Consider the following 26,661-nt stretch of genomic DNA (forward strand, 5'->3'; position numbering starts at 1 on the left):
CATGGTTCACGCCAAATGCTGTTCTTGTGTTTGCTATAATTTAAAGGTCCCGTTTTTTGTGGTTTTTTGAAGCTTTGATTGTGTTTATAGTGTGCAATATAACATGTGTTCATGTTTCGCGTGTAAAAAAACACAGTATTTTTCACATAATTTACTTATCTGTATACCGCTGTTTCCACTGTCATAAAAACGGGCTGATGACTTCCTTGTTCTATGAAGTCCCTCCTTCAGAAATACGTAACGAGTTCTGATTGTGCCAGCGGTTCCTGTGTTGTGATTCGACAGCAGCTTAGCGAACCTTGCCCGGAAAAGTCACGCCTCTTACCATAACATGGAGATGCATGCGCTCAGTGTTATTGTAAACATGTCTTTAATTTTATCAATTTGAGCCGGAATCAGACCCGGTGATTGGACTGCGGGATGAAAATAACAGCGTTTCGACGACATGGCGACAAACACACTCTACAAACGCAACTCTTGTGTATTCCTGTGGGCGGAGGTTAGTCAAAAAACTGTTTTAGTGACGTCATTAAAGAAGGAAGTAGAGGGATGTAGTCCAAACTGGCCGTTCGATGTAGGCGACTTCTGTTAAATAAAATATCTCGCTTGGCATTGAACTTTGAGCTTTAAAATTTTACAGATTTTATTTATACTCTAACAACAACATTACACACTAACTAAAGTTTGAAACATGGGATCACGAAGAACGGGACCTTTAATACATGCATGCTTGTTCAAATAAGCGGAATGAAGAATGAGATCTGAGAGCTGACAGAGGTTTCATTTTTTCCACACTATCCCTTCCAGTTCTGCAATTTATGTGCTGCTGTTGAGTCTTCAAGAGTTCTGTGCACCTTATTTACTATTATGCATATTAATATTAAAATGTGTATTTAAATTACAGTGGCCTACAATACTCAGTCTAACTGTTCACAATCAAAGGGTTTTCAGCTGTTTTGTTTAGGTGTAGACTGTATAATTGCTGAATAATGTAAGATAATTTTTTTTATAGAAATTACTAAAAACAACATTACTGATTTTACTGTGTTTTTGAAAATAAATGTTGAGCTGAGATGATACTTCTTTCAAAAACATGATCTTGTGAGGACATTTTTTGGTCCCCAATAAGGAAAACAGCTTTTAAATCATATTAGAGTTTTGTTTTGATTTTTTATGCAAAAATGCCCAAAGTTTCCTGTGATGGTTTAGGGATAGGGTAAGGGTTATATGGGATAGAATATATAAATTTGACAGTATAAAAATAATTATGTCTATGGAAAGTCCCATTAAACATGGAAACCCAACGTAGGTGTGTGTGTGTGTGTGTGTGTTTGTGGGGCCAACCTTCAGTTAATTATATACCTACATTGATAGTGAGGCGGCCAACTCTTTCATTCATAATTCCTTATGTTATGCCAAATTATTGATGCTATCTCTTAAGGTAGAAACCTCATGTATTCTGAATAAATCAATAGTCTATGCTCAATAGATCAATAAAAAACAAAGAACCATTTTGAAAACACGACTGAAGAAGCATTTCTGATGAACACAGGCCCTATTGTGAAAGGCCTTTAACGGTTTTATTGCGCAGAACCTCTGATCCAACAGTGTGACTCACCCTTTATGCACAAAGTCCAACTGATTAGTCCAGAGCTGTCACATTCATTGAATGCATCTGTGTTGTGTTGCTGACAAAACATAAATCTATTTCCTATTGTACACTCTCTCTCTCTCTCTCTCGCTCTCGCTCGCTCGCTTTCCCTCTCTGTCCAAAGTAAGCACACTCAAACATTCCAACAACTGTTTTACTCACTTTTGAACTTGGCTGGACATTATGCAGTAAAATAAGGGAAGCATATGAAAAGGTAATAAAGGGCGGGGGGAGTGTGAGACTGACTCACCTGTTAGCCTACATGTGTAACTTCTGCAGTTAACTTGCCTAGCTTGTTCTGTTTATTATGGGCGTTTGCTAGTCATTTATATTGCGTGACTCTGGGGCAGGTTTCTCTCTCGCACAGACGTACGTTTGGGACAAGCATCTTTCATAAAATGTAAGTAATAGGCTACTTAATCTATACACATGTATGTCTACGAAACTGTATAGAAATAAACGATAATGTTGGCTACGTCTTTGCGACTTCCGCGTTCATGTAGGCTAATGAAACCTCTGTGCGTTAATAAAATATAGGCTATACAAAAGATACCTACTGTTACAAATAATGAAATAAAAGTGGAATTCGATTATTAAAATGGACAACAGTCTAAAGTTATTTTTGCTTATTTAGCTAAATGCGGGGCATTCATAAAACATAAAGACTTAAAATCTCTAAAGATCTGCTCAGTGTCACGCTTCGTTTTGTCAGAAGCGCTATATGGTATGCAACGATGGTTGTATAAATTGGTGCTGCTATCATGTTTGGGCTCTTTTTGCAGTGTCATCAGTCATGGAGGGTCTCGCTCGAGCTAACAGTCTCTTCGCTCTGGATCTCTATCGGGCTCTGAGCGCGAGCAACTCTGAGGGAAACATGTTCTTTTCTCCTCTGAGCATCAGCGCAGCGCTCAGTATGGTCTACTTGGGAGCCCGAGGAGGCACAGCGGAGGAAATGGCAAAGGTATGATGCATGGGCGTCAGGAGAACAAGCAAGGGCTGTGAGGGTTTCTAATGAATTTTTCTAATTGTGAATCTACAAGTTGGCTTCATTGCGCGCACTTAAAATCGGTGATTGGGAAACAAAACACAACCCAAAACACGAAAGATAAAAGAACCCTATATAATGGGTAATGGGCGAGGCCTAGATGTCAAAAGAGTAAACACTTTAGCATAGTTTGAGCTTACAAAGATGCATTTATCATATTCAAAGAATGGCACACAGTTATGCAATGGTTACCCAATGTGTTTATTTAAGCTAGATTTTATAGGGGGAAGAAAATACCTTTAATTCTCAGAGCCTGAGATGTTTTTTAAATGACTTGAGAATGCTTTCATTAATGAATTAGTTTTCATTTTAGGGTTGAGAAATCATGGCAGTTTGACATTTTTCCTTTGAATTTCTTTGAATTATCATTATTCTTTCTGTCATCAGTTCATTATTCATTTGTATGTAGCCATTTCAATACTATTTCCAAAGCAAAGAGTGCTTTCTTTCAGAATAACCTATTGTCATTCAGTTTAAATGTGTTCAGTTAGTACCTACTGGCGCTACTACTGTATAAAGGATTAGTACACTTTTAAATTAAAATTTCCTGATAATTTACTCACGTCCATGTCATCCAAGATGTCCATGTCCTTCTCTCTTCAGTTGAAAAGAAATTAAGGTTTTTGATGAAAACATTCCAGGATTTTTCTCCATATAGTGGACTTCAGTGGCCTCCAAACGGTTGAAGGTCAAAATTACAGTTTCATTGGAGCTTCAAAGCATTCTACACAATCCCAGACGAGGAATAAAGGTCTTATCTAGACAAACCATCACTCATTTTCTAAAAAAAAAAAATTAAAATTATATACGTTTTAACCATAAATGCTCATCTTGAACTAGCTCTCTTCTTCTTCTTCTCTATTAGAATTCCGGCAGTGACACTGCTAAGTGTATTACTGCCCTCCACAGGTCAAAGTTTGATCTAATTGTTATATACTTGAACTAGCATATTGTATATGGCAATTTCGTTCAAACTTTGACCTTTTTTTTTTTTAGAAAATGAGCGATGGTTTCTCTAGATAAGACCCTTATTCCTCGTCTGGGATCGTGTAGAATGCTTTGAAGCTGCAATGAAACTGTAATTTTGACCTTCAACTGTTTGGAGGCCATTGAAGTCCACTATATGGAGAATAATCCTGGAATGTTTTCATAAAAAACCTTAATTTCTTTTTGACTGAAGAAAGAAAGACATGAACATCTTGGATGACATGGGGGTGAGTAAATTATCAGGAAATTTTAATTTGAAAGTGAACTAATCCTATAAGCTACTAACTTCATGGTGGTATTTGGTAGATACTAGCCACTGCAGTTACATATTAACTGCATATAGAAATGACAATGTTCTTTGCATGAACACAGCAGTGTCTATATGCTGACTGAATAACACATCGTCAATAAGTAGTTTTTTGTCTTTTAGAAAGCCACTGAATATGCTTAGACTGCTTCAGTTTAATACTGAATGCCAAGCATTAACTTTTATTGATTAACTAGACACAGCAGAACATTTCATTAGCCAAAGAGTGCATGCAGACTGTGATACAACCAGCAAGCGAGACTGACTCAACAGAGAGAGGAAGGGAGAAGTAAAGTATGTAAACAAATGATCACAGCTGCTCTCTCACTCTCCGCCTGAGACTCTTTTAGAAGCAGCTTAAAATTCAAGAAAATTCCTCCAAATCCAAAAAAAACTAAAAAAACTAAAATGGACCTAGAAGAAAATATTCCAGATTGTTGCCACAAAAGCCAACTTGTGCCTACCCTGATTATGTTGCATCTATTTGTCTTAATTACAGACTCATTTAGATAATGCATGTAAATGCTTGGCTTGACAACGAACTTCAGACTCCAATGACAATTAGATAAAATCCATGATTTAGTTTACTCCTTGCAGTAAATGTACTCAGAACAGTCTCTTCAGTGCACACTTAGTCTTCCCGCAGGCATGTTTTTGATTTTCTTTTGAATAAAAGTGAAATCTATGATAATATGCCAGTATTGTAAGATATTTCCAAAGTGTTATTATGCTGAAAATGGAGAACTTCTCTTGCTCTGTGCAGGTTTTGTCCTTCAGTTCTGTCTCTGATGTTCACTCTCATTTTGAGAGCCTCACCTCATCAATAAACAATCCATCAGCCTCCTACATCCTCAGACTGGCCAACCGCCTCTACGGAGAGAAAACCTTCAGCTTCTTACCTGTGAGCCCATTCTGCCTTTAATAATGAGACATTTTGAGGTTAAATCTGAGATATATAATATTTTCCCTCCATTGTTTAACTTTATAATCTTGAGGTCTTTCTTTTTTTTTTCTCTTTTTTACTGAATGTGTTGTCATGTGTCCTGCAGGAGTATTTGGACTCCACCCTGAAGCTGTACCACGCTGACCTTCAGGCGGTGGACTTCGTTGGAGCATCTGATAAGTCAAGACAGCTCATTAACCAATGGGTGGAAGAGCAGACTGAGAGTGAGAAAATCAGTTCCATATTCAGTTCTATTTCGGATAAAAGAATCAGTTTGGACCTGTTGCAAAATAACCTTTTTTAAAAAGCCACAGATGTGAAGTCAGAAACACAAACTTGTGTTTTTCAGATAAAATTCAAGATCTTCTCAAGCCAGGAATGGTGACTGCAATGACCCGACTAGCTCTGGTTAATGCCATCTACTTCAAAGGGAACTGGCTGCAGAGATTTAATGCTCAAGACACTAAAGAAATGCCATTTAAAATAAACCAGGTGCTATTCTTATTTCACCCAGAAACATTTCTGTGCTGAATCAAAATCAAAATCTGTATGTCCTTACGCTTTATGTACTACATCATACCTACCTGACAGAGAGTCATATTATTCCTGTTCACTCTCTCATTTGTACCTGTATCTGTAATCCATCAGAATGAGAGCCGACCAGTGCAAATGATGTACCAGAAGAAAAAGTTCCCCTTCAACTATGTCTATGAGCACCGCTTACAAGTGCTGGAGTTGCCATACGTAAAGGAGGAGCTCAGCATGTTGATCCTTCTTCCTGAGGAAACTCAGGATGGCTCTGACCCTCTTCTGAAGGTCGGCAAAAAGTTTTTGTACTGATCTTCTTGATTATATTTGGTATCTTGTATGTTTAGAGACTCACATTATTTGTATATGTGTGTTTTACAGCTGGAGAGTGAGTTGACCATTGACAAGCTTCATGAATGGACCAACAGAAACAATATGGACACCCAGACAGAGATCATAGTCCATTTTCCAAAGTTCAAACTAGAGGTTGAGAGCTCCTTAGCAGAAACATTGATGGGAATGGGGATGACCTCTGTGTTCCAGGAGGGAAAGGCTGATCTAACAGGCATGAGCAGTCAGGGTGGCCTCTTCATTTCAGCAGTGGCCCACAAGGCGTTTGTCGATGTAAATGAAGAAGGCACAGAGGCGGCAGCAGCTACAGCGGTCATTGTGGCCTTCTGTATGTTACGAGAAGAGCATTTCATGGCAGATCACCCCTTCTTATTCTACATCAGGCACAACCCCACCAACAGCATCCTCTTCTTTGGCAGATTCAGAGGCCCATCTTAAATTTGTGATGTTTGTCTATCTAACACCAAAATATAAACAATAAATACCATTATTAAATAATTTACATTTTGTGTTTTCTGTTTGTAAGAGGAAACACCACAACACAAAGATAATGTCTTTACTAAAATGATGGATTTACTTAAAATACACACATAAAAAAAATAAACACTGTTTTTATGAATTATTTTGGTACACAATGCAATATGTTTTTGATAAACATATCACTTTTAAGACTATCAATATTTTTTCTTCAAATTTGCTAGCTGTGACAAAAGGTAAATCAAAATTCAGCAAAATGCAGTTATGAGGGATGCTGATGTTTCTGTTTGCTAAAGAATGGATAATGCACACTAAATCAACACTATCTCTAATACCACTTCGGAGCGGTATTTGAGGTTAAGCATATCCCATCATTCATTGTGTTCAGGAGATGTCTCAGTCTCAGAAATAATGAGATGTCAAGGAAACTTTGCAGTGCAAGTTAAACTAATTAGATATTACATATAATTTGGTAGTAAAACGAAAAGAGTTGCATACTGAAATGGTGCAGAGATGAGGGCATATGTGTATTTTGCCAAACGTTTGCAACTGCTTTTTATCACTTAATTAGACGCAAATTGTGTTATCTGTTACATAAGGACTGCTGAACAGACATTTACTAATGTATTTTAAAGTGTAAAGTACTGACAATCAAAATGTGTAAAACCTTTTACAATAAGTATGTTCCATTGGGAAAATCAAAAGTTTCACACACTGTTGCTGTCTACATGCCCACTTGAACACTTGGACCAAACGCAGGAACTACTTCATGTCAATCTACAAGTAGTCAAGTGCAAAGACCGTGGGGCAGGCCATGGCTGCGTCTGAAATCGTACACTCTCGGTACTTATTTTAAATAAGTAATTACTTCACACCTGCTAAAAAAAGTATGTTCTATACTACAGTATGAATGTGTAGTATGAATGTAATCCGGATGTACTACATTCGCCATGTTGTCATTATCATGTGACCAACCTGCGTCAATTGCGTCGCTTCACTGCCATTCACAAATCCTCTCCGGAAGCCTCATGAGATAGTAAAGTGTCTACCATGTGCACGCTTCAGAATCTCGCCAGAAATAGTAGGTCATCCGGGTACTTTTTGCCTACTCATTTATCGGTGCGTTCCAAACGGGATATATCGCCCTCCGAAGGGCACTTCGGAGTGAAAATAATCACGGCCACCATATTGAACGGTCGTTCCAAACCAAAGTGCTCAAAACTGGCCACTTCAAAGGGCCCTTCGGAATGAAGGATTTCGAAGGGTACAACTGATGGACACTTCGGGCCTTCCGAATGGAACGCAGGGCAAGAGTGAATTCAGACATACTTCTTTTGGGCAAATTCCAAACGGAAGGGAGCATCCCTATGCTCTACTGCCTGCAAAGGTAAGAGTCCTTGAAGTGGGGACTTTGGAGGGAGCAGGGCATTTGGTATGGAATCCCAAGCCTGCCAAAATTAAAAATAAATAAATACATAAATAAATATACAAAGAAATGTAAAAAAGCAAAAATAAATAAATATATAAATAAATATACACAGAAAAGCAAAAAATAAATAAAAAAATAAATAATTATTTATACATTTATTTCCTTATTTATGTATATATTTATATTTTTAATTTATTTATACATTTATTCATTATTTTTATTTATTTCCACATTATTTATTTATTTATTTCCATATTTGTTAATTTCTACATTTCTTTATTTCTACATTTCTTTGTCCATAGAGTAAATAGGAGGGCGTGGTTTACCTCAGACATAGCAATTGAGCTCAGAGTAGGGCGAGAGCGAAGCGTTGAGGCCACAGTGACACCTTGTGCTGTGGCCAAAATACAAGAAGTGTAGCCTACTAAAGAGACTGCAATACATGAACAGCAACATCTTCAACAGATCTGAAAACAGGGACTCTGAAGTGCTTGTTATTTTCCATTAACAATCAAATTCACTTCACATTCATATTTCCTACTTTTACATGCACTACTACGTGATTGACGCTTAAAATACAACACATACAGTATTTCAAAGATCCAAAATAGAATGAGGCGTCAGTTACAGTAGAAAATTTTGTTGCATCGCGTCAATTCCCGTGTGGACAGTCACAAGTCAGAAGATGTTGCTGTTCATGTTTGCCAGCCCCAGGACATTTTACAAATCCAGACCAGACGATGTTCTACGGCCATGTCGGAATAAAGAGTAGCCTATCCATGTCACACAGTACAGTTAGGGTGATAATATACGACTTAACCCTTGATATATAAGATTTTGGCTATATTGCCCATCCAAGTCATTCATCCCAGTATCGCAGGCTCTTCAGTAGGCTACACTTCTTGTATTTCGGCCTCACCACAAGATGTCACTGTGGCCTCAACGCTTCACTCTTGCCTACTCTGAGCTCGATTGCCATGTCTGAGGTAAATCACGCCCTCCTCATTACCTTATGGACAAAGAAATGTAGAAATACATAAATGTAAAAATAAAGAAATGCAAAAATAAAGAAATGTAGAAATGAACAAATGTGGAAATGAACAAATATGAAAATAAATACATAAATAAATAAATATGGAAAAAATCAAAATGTAAATGAATAAATGTATAAATAAATAAATAAATAAATAAAATGAAAAATAAATGATTATTTATATATTTTTTGCTTTTCTGTGTATATTTATTTATTTATTTTTATTTTTTACATTTCTTTGTATTTTTATTTATGTATTTATTTATTTTTAATTTTGGCAGGCTTGGGATCCCATACTAGGGGCTAGTTTAAAGGGTGTGCCTTCATGATTTTAGCAAGGCAAAGCGGTTAAAAACTGCAGTGATTGGGAAATGGAGCCTCCTATACACTCAACCAACCCGATATACAGCAACAACAACACCAAATCAATGCAGTGCAATATTAAACACATTCTTACCGAGACTTTTAGAGGTTAACCACATCTTTTAGAACATCCAGTTAATATTTTTACCACGTAGCTTACTACAATACTTTACAAACGTATACAGTAGGGAGCTTTCGATAACCAAACAAGAGGACAACTGAGTTACGGCGAAAGGACATCTTTTACAAATGTAAAATAATGCATTTATAAGCGAGTTAAAAGATGGTTGCACAAACTATGGTACTTGCAGCTGATGTTTTGGCTTGTATTTCAGCAGTGTCATCAGTCATGGAGGGTCTCGCTCGAGCTAACAGTCTCTTCGCTCTGGATCTCTATCGGGCTCTGAGCGCGAGCAACTCTGAGGGAAACATGTTCTTTTCCCCGCTGAGCATCAGCGCAGCGCTCAGTATGGTCTACTTGGGAGCCCGAGGAGACACAGCTGAAGAAATGGCAAAGGTATGAAGAACTGACACGTTACAGTTGGTGCTATTAAATTCAGTCGCATTTCGATTTTTAAGGACCACTGACGAACTTCAGAAATCATTCAGATTGGATTCTAATTATTGTAATGCATTACGTAAAGAGAGAACATCTGTTTCTGTAAATCATATCACTGATATTGTCTGATTGAGCGCAGAGTAGATGTTACACTGAATCGAAATGAGCCGTTAAATACACTCAAACCAAAGGTAAAAAGCGCGAGCAGTTAAAGGGCCAGCAGCATGAATCAGTGCATAGTTAATGATGCCCCAAAATAGGCAGTTAAAAAAATTATTTAAAAAAAAATCTATGGGGTATTTTGAGCTGAAACTTCACAGACATATTCAGGGGACACCTTAGACTTATATTACATCTTGTAAAAAAACGTTCGATGGCACCTTTAAGATAATAGTGGTAGATTGTCTTAAGTTTACTTGGGTCATCTGCTAGTCGACACCCGAGCATCTACTGGCAACACTCAAAAATATTTATACTCTTGCACTACGTCTACTAGTCGGCAACTGGCTTTGACAACGTCTTGACCCTTTTGAACGCTATCACTTGGGAATAAGGTCTCTAGTGTTCTCTAACTTGCTGCACAGCAATAACCAGACAGACTCCAGACTATGCCTTAGAATATGCTTTATTCACGGCCGGAGGACCTCATATCAATCTCAGAGAATCCCACCAGCAAGAAGAATACAACAGTTCATATAGGATAGCAGCTTGGCAAAGCATTCTACAATATGATTAGTTCTTCATATGTCAAACCCTTCTGTTACTAGGTAAAGCAAGAACTGCCCAAGTCATGTGTTTATTAGTTTGTTTGTTACTCAATATCATCGGGCTATTATATTTAGATGGTAGTCTAAGTTTCATTTCCTCTTTTCTTATATTTGGATATGATTCAGACACACATTGACTTAAGCCCAAGGTTTGAGACTTTTATGTTTCAAAAGCATATAAATGTTATTCCTGCAAAGTAAATGAAATATTAGTTCTGATTAATTAAAAAATTCCATCACATAATCTTAAGAACATCTAAGTAAAATCAACTGTGCTATTTTGAGACACCATGAAATATGAAATGTGCTTTTAACATACTATCTCTGTATTTAAAAAACGTATTTAGATACCACTTATAGTACACTTGAACCCATAGTGTTATACAAGTGGTAACTAAATATATTTTTTAAATGAAAAATGCTAGAATCACAACTAAGTCTCACAAACTTAGAAAGTCTTGAAAGAGACTGCAGCAAGACAATAAAGAGATGTTCTAAGTTTCTTCCACCACGGTCTCAGATTTGACTCTTTTGTCTCTCAGATATTTCTCATGTCTCATTTGTCATTTCTGTCTACTCTTATTTCTCCTAAGGAATTTTAGGAGAAACATCTAAAACTCTATTGATACTAAAATGAGTGATATATGAGAATCACAACTGGCTGATTTCAAAACACTGCTTCGAAGCTTTACGGATCAAACTGCCAAAGTTACGTGAACTATTGAAATTTCAAAATGCTTATGACGTAACGAAGCCTCGTTTACTAAAATCACATGATTTTGGCGCTCCGAACCACTGATTCAAAACAAAAGATTCATAAAGCTTTGAAGCTTCATAAAGCAGTGTTTTCAAATCGGCATCACTAAATATTGTTGAAAAGTTGTTATTTTGTTTTTTTGGAGCTCAAAACGTATTCTCGTTGCTTCATAACATTAAGGTTAAACCACTGTAGTCACATGAACTGTTTTAAATATGTCTTTAGTACCTTTCTGGGCACTGAAAATGTTAATTGTCTTGCTGGCAATGGGGGCCTCACTGAGCCATCAGATTTCATCAAAAAATATCTCAATGTGTGTTCTGAAGATGAACGAAGGTCTTATGGGTGTGGAACGACATGAGGGTGAGTAATTAATGACAGAATTTTCATTTTTGGGTTAACTAACCCTTTAAGAAAAGCAACCAATGAGCAATACATTTTTCCTATGGGTATACACTCATATTATTGTCATACATCATAATGCCAAAACATATTAATGGTTGTAATAATAGGCTTCATTTTCTTATGCAAAATACGTTTTTTTGTGTTTTTTTTTTTTTTTTAATTTGGGGTGAAGTGTAACGTACATGTTCTTAAGGGGTTTTGTGAGATTCACTCATCTGTCTTGCTCTATGCAGGTTTTGTCCTTCAGTTCTGTCTCTGATGTTCACACTCATTTTGAGACCCTCACCTCGTCAATCAACAGTCCATCAGAATTCTACATCCTCAGACTGGCCAACCGCCTCTACGGAGAGAAAACCTTCAGCTTCTTACCTGTGAGTCTATTCTGCCTTTAATAATGAGACATTTTGATGTTCCCTGTGTGCTTTGGGACACTGCCTTTATTTTGTGCTGCAGGAGTATTTGGATTCCACCCTGAAGCTCTACCACGCTGACCTTCAGGCTGTGGACTTCATTGGAGCATCTGAGGACTCACGACAGCTCATTAACAAATGGGTGGAGGAGCAGACTGAAAGTGAGAAGAACAGTTCCATATAATTCTACTTAAGATAAAAAAGAATTACATTTTAAAAATCAGTTTAAACTTGTTGCTAGTATACATGCTTTATCTTTAAAAGAATAAAAAAGACAAAGATGTGAAAAAACATAAACTTGTGTTTTCAGACAAAATCCAAAATCTTCTCAAGCCAGGAATGGTGGCTGGAATGACCCGTCTAGTTCTGGTTAATGCCATCTACTTCAAAGGGAATTGGATGGAGCCATTTAAAGCAAGAGACACTAAAGAAATGCCATTTAAAGTAAACCAGGTACAATTCACTTTTTTGTTTCAAGGGTGGAGGAACAACATAAGCAAACTGGAGATCACTTTTTAAAATCTTTTACTTGTACTTACCTACACATGCACTAAGATAAAAATAACTTAATTTTGTATATGCTGTCTATTTCTTCATTTGATAACATTTGTCTTCAATCAGAATGAGAGCCGGCCTGTGGAAATGATGTATCAGAAGGAAAAGTTCCCCTTCAGATGCATCCCAGAGTATAAACTGCAGGTGCTGGAGTTACCATATGAAGAGGAGGAGCTCAGCATGTTGATCCTTCTTCCAAACGAAACTCAGGATGGCTCTGATCCTCTTCTGAAGGTCAGCAAAAGTGCCATGATCAGAAAAAGATGGATAGTGTGGATCCTGTAGACTAGTTTGTTGCTGTGTGTGTTAATTTTCAGTATATGTGTGTATTTGACAGCTGGAGAGTGAGTTGACCCTTGACAAGCTACTTGACTGGACCAATACAGATGAAATGACCACATGGATGAATATCAGAGTCCATTTCCCAAAGTTCAAACTTGAGGTTGAGTGCTCCCTATCAAAAATACTGCAAGAGATGGGTATGAGCTCTGTGTTCCAGGAAACAAAGGCTGATCTGACAGGCATGAGCAGTCAGGACGGCCTCTTCATTTCAGCTGTGGTTCACAAGGCCTTTGTTGAAGTGAATGAGGAAGGCACTGAGGCTGCTGCAGCCACTAAAATCGTTATGTGTGGATGTGCCCGTCAGCGAGAAACCCCGAGTTTCATAGCTGATCACCCCTTCATGTTTTTCATCAGGCACAACCACACTAACAGCATTCTTTTCCTGGGTAGATTCAGAGGCCCATCCTAGAAATGTAGTGTATTTTTTCTCTGTTACACCTAAATAAAGAAATGAATGTTTTCTCTGAATGTTTTATCAAATAAATTATGCCTTCCTGTCATCACAGTTTATTATTCATTTGTATGTGGCCATTTCAATACTATTTCCAAAGCAAAGAGTGCTCTCTCTCAGAATAACCCATTGTCATTCAGTTTAAATGAGTTTAGTTACTGGCGCTACTACTGTATAAGCTACTAACTTCATGGTGGTATTTGGTAGATACTAGCCACTGCAGTTCCATATTAACTGCATATAGAAATGACAATGTTCTTTGCATGACCACAGCAGCATCTACCCAGCTAACAGGGAACGTTCCCATAACCGGGTCGGGTGAGGTTTCCCGTGTTGAGTCAAATTAAGCCGCAGGCTCCACTCCTGGTGGTGCCCTTCCGTCAATTCCTTTAAGTTTCAGCTTTGCAACCATACTCCCCCCGGAACCCAAAGACTCTTGGTTTCCCGGCACGCTGCTCGGAGGGTCATGGGAATAACGCCGCCGGATCGCGGGTTGGCATAGTTTACGGTCGGAACTACGACGGTATCTGATCGTCTTCGAACCTCCGACTTTCGTTCTTGATTAATGAAAACATTCTTGGCAAATGCTTTCGCTCTCGTCCGTCTTGCGCCGGTCCAAGAATTTCACCTCTAGCGGCGCAATACGAATGCCCCCGGCCGTCCCTCTCAATCATGACACCGGGTTCCAGAAACCCACAAAATAGAACCGGAGTCCTATTCCATTATTCCTAGCTGCGGTATTCAGCGGCGACGGGCGGCCTGCTTTGAACACTCTAATTTTTTCAAAGTAAACGCTCTGAACCCGTAACGTTCATTAACGTTATGTAAATGTTAGAAAAAAATGTTCCTGAAATAATGTTTCTGTAACAGTCTTATAATGTTTTTATAGTTAAAATACATTCTCGTAACATTGAGAGGAAACATTCTTAGAACAACATTGTTGGAATGTCCTTATGATGTTATTTGACTGATGTTCTCATAATGTTGAGTGAAAACGTTCTCAGAACAAAGTTCTTGTAACGTCTTTATGATGTTATTTTTACTTGACTGATGTTCTTGGAATGTAGAGAGAAAACATGAGAACAATGTTCATCGAACGTCCTTACAATGTTTTTTTTTACTTGATGAACACTCATAACACTTAGAGAAAACGTTCGTAGAACAACATTCTTGGAACGTCTTTATGATGTTATTAATATTTGCTAAATATATTTTGGAATGGTTTAGTTGGAAGTTGATCTAACATTTTTTTTTAATGTTTGATCATTAAAGAGAATTGAAGAGAACATGAAGTCACAAGACATGCATAAGGAACAAATAATGAATGCAAGTTGTAAATAAAATATACGGGCAAGCAGGATTAATACACTGGCTTCATCTCAGCTAAAAATATGTTTTTAAAATGGTTTGCTAACATTCCCATTATGAAAACATTTTTTAAACATTCAAAATATCATTCAACAGTTTTTTTGTTGTTTTAAGAACAATTTGTCCTAACATTTACATAACTTTTAAAGAACGTTATTGAAGTCATGGGAACGTTCCTTGTTAGCTGGGATTGAACCTAATGCATTACACTAATCAATCAGGACTTTCTATAACAGCATTTCATCTGATTCTCAACTAAATTCTCTCATTGTCTTTCTATTACTCACAACTGCTCATGCACTCCATTCCACACCATTTTTAAACCAAATATCCAGTGTCTGCAGACAACCGTTACTCTCTAAGGTCTCTCTTCAGCCTTAAGCATCACTGTAAAATGACAATGTTTGAAACTCCATATGAAACACTTCATATACGCAGAACACATTTTGTTTTGTTTTGTTTTTCTAATGTGGTTTTCCACGTCTTGTTAGATTTGACTTGTGTACTGTCTAGTTGTATGATTGAGTTTGTGATCTTTTTTCCCTTTTTTAACTTGGTTTGGCTGTGTTCTTGGTTTAGAAAATGTAAGCTTTGCTCTTTATGATTCCATGTTTCGGACTGTGTTCTTCCCGAAGACTCTAACACAGTTTAATGTACAGTAAAATGTGGATCTTAAAGTAAAGTCATATCTGTTATTTTTTTATTCAAATATTTAACACACTTACTTTATATTCCGGAAAAAAGTAAACACTCTGGAAACGTGTCCTAACACATTTTTTGGTATTAGGCACAACCAACAGCATCCTCTTCTTTGGCAGATTCAGAGGGCCATCTAAAATTTGTGATGTTTTTAAGTCTAACACCACAATAAAAACAATAAAAACCATTATTATATGCTTTCTGTATGTAAGAGGAAACACAGCATCACAAAGATAATGGATTTACTTGAAATATACATTTAAAAAAAACAACACTATTTTATGGAAAAATTATGGCACACAATGTAATAAATTTTATTTTTGATAATTTCTTTTAAGACTATCACAATATTTTTTTGTGCAGATTTTCTAACGGACAAAAAAGTAAATGAAAATTCAGCAAAATGTCATGAGGCAGGCAGATGTTTCTGTTTGCTAAAGAATAGATAACACAGCTGAAACGCACTAAATCTACACTAGCTCAGAAGCAGTATTAGATGTTAAGCATATCCCATCATTCATTATGTCCAGAAATGTGCATAGAAATAATGAGATGTCAAGGAAAACTTTGCAGTGTAAGATATATTAATTAGATATTACATACATTTTGGGGAGGCTGCCAAGATGGTGTCGTATGAAGACGGTTGTGCTGAAGCTCTTGAAAATTTCACACAAATCCCGTTTTTCTTTTAAAGTTAAAGTTAATGTTCGGAACTAATTTGAAAGAGTTCTCTGGTCAATGAGTTAAATAGCCTTTTTCATTTTATTTATTTTTTTTAGCATTTTTTCCCCTTTGTGTTAAATTCTGCAGACATACATTATACACCACATGCTTTTGCTACAATTTGCTGTGCTGACTCATGAATATGGAAGAAGAAACTCTTCTTGCTGCACAGCCCCGCAAAGAGAATGCTGGATGTTGAAATGGAAGCAGTTGCTGGACAGTCTGGTTTAGTACCTTTACTTGATGCATCTTTTTCTGATACGCCTGAACCAAATCCTACCAAAAAAAAGCAAACTGAGTTCAGACTCTATGTTAATGAGATTTATGCAGAGAATGGAGACCATGCATGAGGAAACTATTAAACAGATTTCATGGTGAACAGGTGAAATGTCTGAATAAAAAAGAAAACGAAGAAATAGAAAGGAAAATTGGAGAAAGAAAAAAAATTTAATTTGTGACTGAACATCTGATGCAAATAGAACACTTAGGGCTAGATTTATTAGCTTGCGCCAGCACAAACCCTCTTTTGACATTTAAAACTACTGCTGGGATTTACTAAAGACATGCAATGCAAAATTAGTGCTGAAAAGGCGTGGACTGAGTTGTTTTTGCGGCTGACCTTATTTGTAGGAGTTTCCCTTTCAGACACAAAATGTATGGGAGGAGAGTATTTAAATGAATCACACAACGTGATTTACTAATGTTTGCGCTCGTCAATTTACTGGTATTTGCAGCATTATTTAACACCCAAAAAAAGCATGGTCTTAACCCACCTTGCAACATGGCTGCAATTGTTGCTGCTAGGAGGAGACACCGCAGAGAACAGAGAGCGTGTGGTAGAAGGGAGAAAATTTCAATTTCTTTGAAATGCCAGAGGAAGATGCAATCTGTATATTGCATGTAACAAGTTGCGCCTGTGTCGACCCACACTTGATGAGCATCAGCTCTGCTGTGGCATCTGGACTGAATCAACGATGATCGATTCAGCTTTAGATTTTAGGAAAAGCTTTTAGCCTCTTGAACTGCGTAGTTAACAAAATTTGCACAAAATTTATTGACATAGACCTCATGTTTAATATAATAGTTTAGTCCTTAGTCTCGAGGATATTTACATTAGCCAATAAATACGTGGATCCGCATTTATTAGATTGTCCTGATGGACTAGGAGTAGAACTTTTGTTCAGCATGTCAGAGGTTCTGAGTTCTAATCCGCACTCGTTTAATTAGGGCCCGAGCACTGGTGGTCCTTTCTGTTTACAGCTGTGACGTAATGCGCAAAGACGAATGGCTGCATGCTCGAATTTCCCGCGGAAACCCACCAGTACAGATTTTATTTTAAAACATTATGACGTTGCTTATTCTGATCACTTATATTGGGCACTTTTTTCATTTAAATTGGCTTAGTCTGACTGACATTGAAAATGACATTGAAAAATGATGCATGTGTTTTTCTGAGGGTATCGGTTAATTTCTTGATTGCCATTTTGACATAGTTGTCTTGCCCTAATTTGATCTGTTTTCTGAGAAATTTCTATTTTTATATTATTTTGTCATCATTATTTTGTGAGTTAATAATGGTCCATATCAACCTTGATTGACATGGCAATAAAATTCTATCACATTATTTACACATTAAAGTTTTGGGCGGTTTTTTGTTGGAGTGGGCGGGTTTTGGTGAACTTTTGGGCTGAAAATCTTCCACCTAATCTGGCAACACTGGGTGGGGTCTCCTCCACACTCAAACCGACTCAGTGCAGTGCAATACACATTCTTACTGAACATTTTAGAGGTTAACCACATTTTTTAGAATACCTAGTTAATGTTTTTAATACCTACGGCCTTGCCTACTTTACAACGCAGTTGAGCTGCCGAACCGAATAAGAGGACAGCTGAATTACGGCAAAGGGACATCGTTTACAAATGTAAAATAACACATTAATTAGTGAGTTGGAAGATAGTTCCACAAAACTATGGTAGCCTACTTGCAGCTGATGTTTTGGCTTGTATTTCAGCAGTGTCATCGGTCATGGAGGGTCTCGCTCGAGCTAACAGTCTCTTCGCTCTGGATCTCTATCGGGCTCTGAGCGCGAGCAACTCTGAGGGAAACATGTTCTTTTCCCCGCTGAGCATCAGCGCAGCGCTCAGTATGGTCTACTTGGGAGCCCGAGGAGACACAGCTGAAGAAATGGCAAAGGTATGAACACAGACATATAAGATATTTTATTTTATATGTCTATGGGTATGAAGAACTGACACGTCACCATTAGTGCTATTAATTTTAGTCTCATTTTGTTTTTAAATAGCCTACTACATTATAGCTAACTGACGAATTTAAGAAGTCATTCAGATTTTCTGACTGCACCGGATTATATTACAGTGCATTACGTAAAGAGAGAACACCTGTTTCTGTAAATCATAGAGTAGCGGCTCCTGGCCATAAATTTAAGTAGAGCAGATTCTGGGTCTCGCTAGTTTATGATGATCATTTTGTAAGCTTTATAATAATAATAATAATAAGAAGAAGAAGAAGAAGAAGAATACATTTTTTAGGTGCCACTAAAAGTTTAGCATAAAAATAAATCACTAAAATACAAAGCTATGCAAAAACACATACAGATCAAACATACAATCAAACAAATCAAACAATCAAGTCACTGAAAGCTATTCTAAACAGATAAATTTTAATCTGAGCTTTAAAAAAATAGAATTCAACTGGCGAATGTGCAGTGGTAAAGAATTCCCTAATTTTGGTACTGCACAGCTGAAAGCCACAAATTGAACTCAACTTGAAGTTTAGAAGAGTCAATAATTCTGCAGAAGATGATCTCAGAGAATGTGAAGGAGTATACAAATGAAGAAGATCATAGACATAAAGAGGAGCCAAATTATGAAGAGCTTTATAGGTGAGCAGTAAAATTTTGTAATGGATATCTTAACATACTGTAAGCCAATGTAGTTGGAAAAGCATTGGAGTTATGTGATCAGAGGTATGTGAATGTGTAAAAATCCTAGCAGCTGATTTCTGAATTATCTGTAATTGATGGAGTTTTTCAGGAAGGCCAAATAAAAGAAAATTACAATAATCAATCTGTGATGTAACCAAAAGTGCTATGCTGAGAAAGTGATAGATGGAGTCTAGCAATGTTACGTAAATGAAAAAATGCAGTATGTGAAGTATTATTAATATGGGAACCAAAAGAAAGCAAATCATCAAATATAACACCAAGGTTTTTCACCTGAGTGGAAATATCAACTGGACAGTTATCAGTAAGCAGGGTGAAGGATTGAGTTTTAGATAAAACAGACCTAGAACCAAGGTTATGTTATTTACCAGAACGTTTCTCATTATTATGAGGTAAAAAAAAAAAATAAATAAAAAAAAATCAGTATTACAAGAAAGTTTCTCATTGTTACGAGATACTAAGTCATTATTACGAGAAAGTTTCTCATTATTATGAGATTTTTCTCCCAAATATTCTAGCATATTAACTCATTATAATGAGAACGTTTCTCATTATTATGACTTAAAGAATCATATTTTTACTCAACTGTGGCATAACCAGCTTGCATATTAAATACCCTAACACCAAAAGTAAAAATAAATATTGTTCATAAAAGAAATAACCTTTTTCTTCTTTTGTCATTTCCATGGTGATTCTCATTATTGTAAAGCATTAATGCAATGTTTTTTCATCTAAATTATATATAAAATGATATATATTTTAATTTATAACAATATGTATAAATACAATTCAAAATAATATTTCCTTGTTTTTTCACAGTAATTATTATTCCAAAAAAGTTGGGACACTGTACAAATTGTGAATAAAAACAGAATGCAATGATGTGGAAGTTTCAAATTTCAATATTTTATTCAGAATACAACATAGATGACATATCAAATGTTTAAACTGAGAAAATGTATCATTTTAAGGGAAAAATAAGTTGATTTTAAAATTCTTGGCATCAACACATCTCAAAAAAGTTGGGACAAGGCTATGTTTACCACTGTGTGGCATCCCCTCTTCTTTTTATAACAGTCTGCAAACGTCTGGGGACTGAGGAGACAAATTGCTCAAGTTTAGGAATAGGAATGTTGTCCCATTCTTGTCTAATACAGGCTTCTAGTTGCTCAACTGTCTTAGGTCTTCTTTGTCACATCTTCCTCTTTATGATGCGGCAAATGTTTTCTATGGGTGAAAGATCTGAACTGCAGGCAGGCCATTTCAGTACCCGGATTCTTCTTCTACGCAGCCATGATGTTGTAATTGATGCAGTATGTGGTCTGGCATTGTCATGTTGGAAAATGCAAGGTCTTCCCTGAAAGAGACGACGTCTGGATGGGAGCATATGTTGTTCTAGAACTTGGATATACCTTTCAGCATTGATGGTGCCTTTCCAGATGTGTAAGCTGTCCATGCCACACGCACTCATGCAACCCCATACCATCAGAGATGCAGGCTTCTGAACTGAGCGCTGATAACAACTAGGGTTGTCCTTGTCCTCTTTAGTCCGGATGACATGGCGTCCCAGTTTTCCAAAAAGAACTTCAAATTTTGATTCGTCTGACCACAGAACAGTTTTCCACTTTGCCACAGTCCATTTTAAATGCAAATTGGTCCTCCGGCTGTTCCTTATATGTACATTTAACTTTTCCGGCCTCTTATTGCTACCTGTCCCAACTTTTTTGGAATGTGTAGCTCTCATGAAATCCAAAATGTCCAATATTTGGCATGACATTTCAAAATGTCTCACTTTTAACATTTCATATGTTTTCATATGTTATAAGTTTATGAGATTTGTAAATCATTGCATTCCTTTTTTATTCACATTTGTACAGTGTCCCAACTTTTTTGCAATCGGGTTTGTACACTCATACTATTGTCACACATCACAATGCCAAAAAACATATTAATGGTTGTAAAAAATAGGCTTAATTTTCTTTATGCAAAATACATTTGTTTTTGTTTTTATTTCGGGTGGAGTGGAATATGTACATGTTCTTGAGGGGTTTTGTGAGATACACTCATCTATATTTTTCTGTGCAGGTTTTGTCCTTCAGTTCTGTCTCTGATGTTCACACTCATTTTGAGACCCTCACCTCAACTATCAACAGACCATCAGCCTCCTACATCCTCAAACTAGCCAACCTCCTCTACGGAGAGAAAACCTTCAGCTTCTTACCTGTGAGTCTATTCTGCCTTTAATAATAAGACACTTTTGGCTCGTTTCCACCGAGCGGTGCGGTATGGTACAGTATGGTACACAATTACTTTATTTCCATTTCAATTGTCAGGAATTGTGAATGGTACCAAAATACCAAACCGTGTGGTACCTAGCACAGTAGTCCGGTACCTAAAGGGTGGAGCTAAGCCGTGGATTGGTTGACAGAGAATTGTTACTTGCATGTTCTACAAGAGGAATGATAATATTTTTTTAAATGGCGCCATTTTTTAAATTTGTTGCTTATGACGTATCATTTTAAAATGGCTTATAGACTGGAATCATTTGTAAGTTTTTTTTATTGTTGGGTAAATTTGTCTATTTGTTTTTATTCTGTTATCTGTTTTATGTTTCTATTTTACTCTTGTGCAGCACTTCATTCGACTCTGTCGTTATTAAATGTGCTATATAAATCAATAAAACTAAACTTAATATACAGGTGCATATCAATAAATTAGAATGTGGAAAAGTTCATTTATTTCAGTAATTCAACTCAAATTGTGGAACTCGTGTATTAAATAAATTCAATGCACACTGACTGAAGTACTTTAAGTCTTTGGTTCTTTTAACTGCAATGTTTTTGGCTCACATTTAACAAAAACCCACCAATTCACTATCTCAAAAAATTAGAATACTTCATAAGATCAATAAAAAAGGGATATTTTAAACATATATGTCAGGCTTCTGAAAAGTATGTTCATTTCTATGCACTCAATACTTGGCCTCCTTTTGCATCAGTTACTGCATCAATGTGGAGTGGCATGGAGGCAATCAGTCTGTGGCACTGCTCAGGTGTAATGGAAGCCCAGGTTGCTTTGATAGCGGTCTTCAGGTGATCTGCATTGTTGGGTCTGGTGTCTCTCATCTTCCTCTTGACAATACCCCATAGATTCTCTATGAGGTTCAGGTCAGGCGAGTTTGCTGGCCAATTAAGCACAGTAACACCATGGTCATTGAACCAGCTTTTGATACCTTTGGCAGTGTGGGAAGGTGCCAAATCCTGCTGGAAAATTAAATCAGCATCTCCATAAAGCTTGTTAGCAGAAGGAAGCATGAAGTGCTCTCAAATTTCCTGGTAGATGGCTGTGTTGACTGTGGACTTCAGAAAACACAGTGGACAAACACCAGCAGATGACATGGCTGCCCAAATCATCACTGACTGTGGAAACTTCACACTGGACTTCAAGCAACATGGTTTCTGTGCCTCTCCACTCTTCCTCCAGACTCTGGGACCTTGATTTCCAAATGAAATGCAAAATTTACTTTCATCTGAAAAGAGGACTTTGGACCACTGAGCAACAGTCCAGGTAAGACGCATCTGATGTTGTCTTTGGTTCAGAAGTGGCTTGGTACGTGGAATGTGACAGTTGTAGCCCATTTCCTGAAGACGTCTGTGTGCGGTGGCTCTTGATGCACTGACTCCAGCTTCAGTCCACTCCTTTTGAAGCTCTCCTAAGTTCCTAAATCGGTTTTGCCTGACAACCTTCTCAAGCCTGCGGTCATTCCTTTCACTTGTACACCTTTTCCTACCACACTTTTCCCTTCCAGTCAACTTTCTATGAATATGCTTTGGCACAGCACTCTGCGAACAGCCAACTCTTTCAGCAATGACCCTCTGTGGCTTACCCTCATTGTATAGGGTCTTGATGGTAGTCTTCTGGACAATTGTCAAGTCAGCAGACTTCCCCATGACTGCTGTTAGGATTACTGACCTAAACCCAGTATTTATACCCTGAGAATGGTAATTTAATAGAACTTGAAATTAAATATTCTAATAATTTGAGATACTGATTTTTTGATTTTGATGAGCAGCAAGATGTAATCATCAAATTGAAACAAAAAAGTCTGGAAATATTTTACTTTATGTCAAATAAATCTAGAATATATTTAAGTTTTCTCTTTTTGAACAAAAAACTTTTTCATGATATTCTAATTTATTGAGATGCACCTGTACAGTTGAAACACAATACTGTTGCAACACAATGTCGGCATGCAGCAATGTGTCATTGTACATGCAGAGAAGCAAGAACAAGGTCTGCTATATGTCCTCCATTGTTGTTTACTGTGTCGCTTTCTTTTTCGCATGAGAATGGCGTTGTTCTCTACTTTCTTGCATACACCACGCCTATCAAGTAAAGGTACTGTCTGTTGGCAGTGGATCAGGGTTTACCATCCCGAATCGTACTGTACTGTACCGTACCATACCGCTCGGTGGAAATGAGCCATTTGATGCTTTCAGTGTGCTTTGAGACACTGCCTTTATTTTGTGCTGCAGGAGTATTTGGACTCAACCCTGAAGCTGTACCACGCTGACCTTCAGGCTGTGGACTTCATTGGAGCATCTGAGGACTCACGACAGCTCATTAACAAATGGGTGGAGGAGCAGACTGAAAGTGAGAAGAACAGTTCCATATAATTACATTTGAAAGAATCACTTATTGCTAGTATACATCTTATCTTTAAAAAAAGAAAAAAGAAACACACAAAGATGTGAAGTCGAAAACATAAACTTGTGTTTTCAGATAAAATCAAAGATCTTCTCAAGCCAGGAACTGTGACTGCAATGACCCGTCTAGTTCTAGTTAATGCCATCTACTTCAAAGGGAACTGGGTGCACATATTTAAAGCAAGAGACACTAAAGAAATGCCATTTAAAATAAACCAGGTACAGTCCACTTATTGTTTAAAGGGTGGAGGAACAGCATAAGCTTTTTAAAATCTTTTACAATTGATAGTGCTTACCCACACATGTACTAACATGAAATAAAAACTTGAAGGGGTCATGACATAAGAAATCAAATTTTCCTTCTTTTGGCATATAAGAGGTCTTTGTATCATTAATACATTCTGCAAGTTCCATAACTTAAAACATCCTCGTCATCAATAAAAAAGCATTTATATAATCAAGCTTTAAAAAGGATCCGAGGTGGCATCATTTGGTGTCATTTAGATACAACTCCCTCTGGAGCAAGACAACAATGCCTACTTTTACATCAGTCGATAAGCAGCGAATGGATCTAAAGTAGTTGTTTACGGTAAGATTGTGATAACAAGATTGCGATGCCACGCAGATGTTGTGTTGTTCCTGGCTGTGGGAAAACATTTTTGCGTAAGCTGCCAAAGGATACCGATGTCAGTGAAAAATGGACTCAGTTTATTTTTAATGAACGTCCAAGTCACGTCAGTGCTGACTTGCATGTTTGTATCGTACATTTTACCAGCGACTATTTTGAGAACAATTCGATACTGGCTTTGCCCAAAAACTTTTGCTCGAAGATCAGGCTGTACCAGCAGTTCTGGAACCAGCAAGGACCCCGCAAACTGTAAGTAACGTATTTCATTTTTAAACCGGTAATGACAGTTAAATTCATAATGAATAATCATAGTATTTTTACTTCAAAGAACACTCTCTTTATAATGGCTGAAGCTGCCGATAACACAGCGTGAGTTTATCTGGACACTTGCCAAAACTCCCATTATAGTGATGCTTTTACACTACATAATGAATCTCTAACTGTATTTACATCATGTTTGCATTATTAGTTAAGATGAAAGCATTTTGAGAGTGTGAAATTGTGTTGCAATGATGAGATCGCTGCATTCACACTCATTCATCAACAGACTGTCTGTCATCTGCTCAGTGATCATCACTGCAACCTTCCATGTAATGGGAATGGATCAATGGTTCTCAAACCTGTCCTTGAGTACCACCAACCCTGCACATTTTGTATCTATCACACCTGATTCAACTCATAAGCTCATTAGTAGAAACTGCAAGACTGGAAATGGGTGTGTCAGATATAGGGAGACATACAAAATGTTCAGGGCTGGTGGTACTCCAGGACAGGTTTGAGAACCACAGATCTAAATATAATGCAATAATAGTAAAATAGCTGTAATAGTAAAAATGTAGTAAAAGTTTTCGAGAGGTTTCCTCATGTAATACTTATTTCATATGCAAAGATGTCAGGCAATCACAGCAGTGGGTGTTTACACTTAAGTTTCACAGCAGACACTCCCCTTCAAACATAGTGTTCAAATCAGAGGACTAAAATTTATTTCTAAATTATGGCAATTTTTTGATGTGAACATCACATCAACATTATAAGTGCACTTCGTTATAACATTATAATAAATTAAAAAATCCAGTTCATGACCCCTTTAATTTTGAACATGCTGTATATTTCTTCATTTGATAAAATTTGCTTTCAATCAGAATGAGAGCCGGCCTGTGGAAATGATGTATCAGAAGAAAATGTTCCTCTTCAGATACATCCCAGAGTATGAACTGCAGGTGCTGGAGTTACCATATAAACAGGAGGTCAGCATGTTGATCCTTCTTCCAAATGAAACTCAGGATGGCTCTGATCCTCTTCTGAAGGTCAGCAAAAGTGCCATGATCAGAAAAAGGTGGATAGTGTGGATCCTAGATAGACTAGTTTGTTGCTGTGTGTGTTAATTTTTTAGTATCTGTGTGTATTTGACAGCTGGAGAGTGAGTTGACCCATGACAAGCTGCTTGACTGGACCAAAAGAGAAATGACCAGACGGATGGATATCAGAGTCCATTTGCCAAAGTTCAAGCTGGAGGTTGAGTGCTCCCTATCAAAAATACTGCAAGAGATGGGTATGAGCTCTGTGTTCCAGGGAACAAAGGCTGATCTGACTGGCATGAGCAGTCAGGACGGCCTCTTCATTTCAGCTGTGGTTCACAAGGCCTTTGTTGAAGTGAATGAGGAAGGCACTGAGGCTGCAGCAGCCACTGGATTCATTTTGGGTTCCTGTGCCTCTAAACAAGATCCCCAGAATTTCATAGCTGATCACCCCTTCATTTTCTTTATCAGGCACAACCCAACTAACAGCATCCTCTTCCTTGGCAGATTCAGAGGCCCATTCTAGAAACATGGTGTTTTTTTTTTTTCTGTTACACCCTAATGAAGAAATGCGTTTCTCTGAATGTTTTATCAAAATAAATAAATTATACCAAATGCATTTGTTTTTGTTTTCACAAATGTGAAGTAAATGTTTGTACAAAAAATGTTTGTAAATTGTTATGAGGTTTCAAATCAGAATATGACTTTCTGATATGGAACAGGACATTGATTTCTCATGTCCATGTAGTGGACACCAGGACTTAAATCAGGCATTTTGGGAGACACAACAAGTGAATAGGGAAAGAAATTCTGAAATATTAGATATTCTTATGAAAATGTTGCCAACTACTCCCATTTTTACACTTCTTTCTTCATTGCATGTTGCTCTAAGAACACATTAATATGCAAATTAGAT

General features: G+C 37.2%; 2 protein-coding genes across 4 annotated transcripts; both read left to right on the forward strand.

Annotated features, from left to right (window-relative positions):
* Positions 1–1,774: 1,774 nt before the first annotated feature.
* Positions 1,775–26,364, forward strand: LOC125278799. Its single transcript, XM_048208136.1, has 21 exons — positions 1,775–1,865; positions 2,002–2,051; positions 2,434–2,612; positions 4,754–4,891; positions 5,040–5,157; positions 5,283–5,425; positions 5,582–5,749; positions 5,843–6,245; positions 9,450–9,631; positions 11,836–11,973; positions 12,056–12,173; positions 12,323–12,465; positions 12,634–12,801; positions 12,905–13,295; positions 13,755–13,883; positions 18,163–18,344; positions 21,199–21,336; positions 23,649–23,766; positions 23,896–24,038; positions 25,590–25,754; positions 25,861–26,364. The coding sequence occupies exons 1-21, from the start codon at positions 1,858–1,860 to the stop codon at positions 26,269–26,271; spliced, it is 3,633 nt and encodes a 1,210-aa protein (XP_048064093.1). The 5' UTR covers positions 1,775–1,857; the 3' UTR covers positions 26,272–26,364.
* On the forward strand, positions 9,073–13,409 carry LOC125277908 (leukocyte elastase inhibitor-like). Of its 3 annotated transcripts, none has more exons than XM_048206489.1 (7): positions 9,073–9,365; positions 9,453–9,631; positions 11,836–11,973; positions 12,056–12,173; positions 12,323–12,465; positions 12,634–12,801; positions 12,905–13,409. In XM_048206489.1, exons 2-7 carry the CDS (start codon positions 9,464–9,466, stop codon positions 13,316–13,318), a joined length of 1,149 nt encoding a protein of 382 aa, XP_048062446.1. In that variant the 5' UTR covers positions 9,073–9,365; positions 9,453–9,463; the 3' UTR covers positions 13,319–13,409. The 3 variants fall into 3 exon arrangements, with proteins under 3 accessions (XP_048062446.1, XP_048062445.1, XP_048062447.1); XM_048206488.1 differs by having other exon boundaries at positions 9,074–9,365; positions 9,450–9,631; XM_048206490.1 differs by lacking the exons at positions 9,073–9,365; positions 9,453–9,631 and adding an exon at positions 11,503–11,560.
* Positions 26,365–26,661: the final 297 nt, after the last annotated feature.

Source organism: Megalobrama amblycephala, linkage group LG11 (genome assembly GCF_018812025.1).
Source record: "Megalobrama amblycephala isolate DHTTF-2021 linkage group LG11, ASM1881202v1, whole genome shotgun sequence".
NCBI lineage: Eukaryota > Metazoa > Chordata > Actinopteri > Cypriniformes > Xenocyprididae > Megalobrama > Megalobrama amblycephala.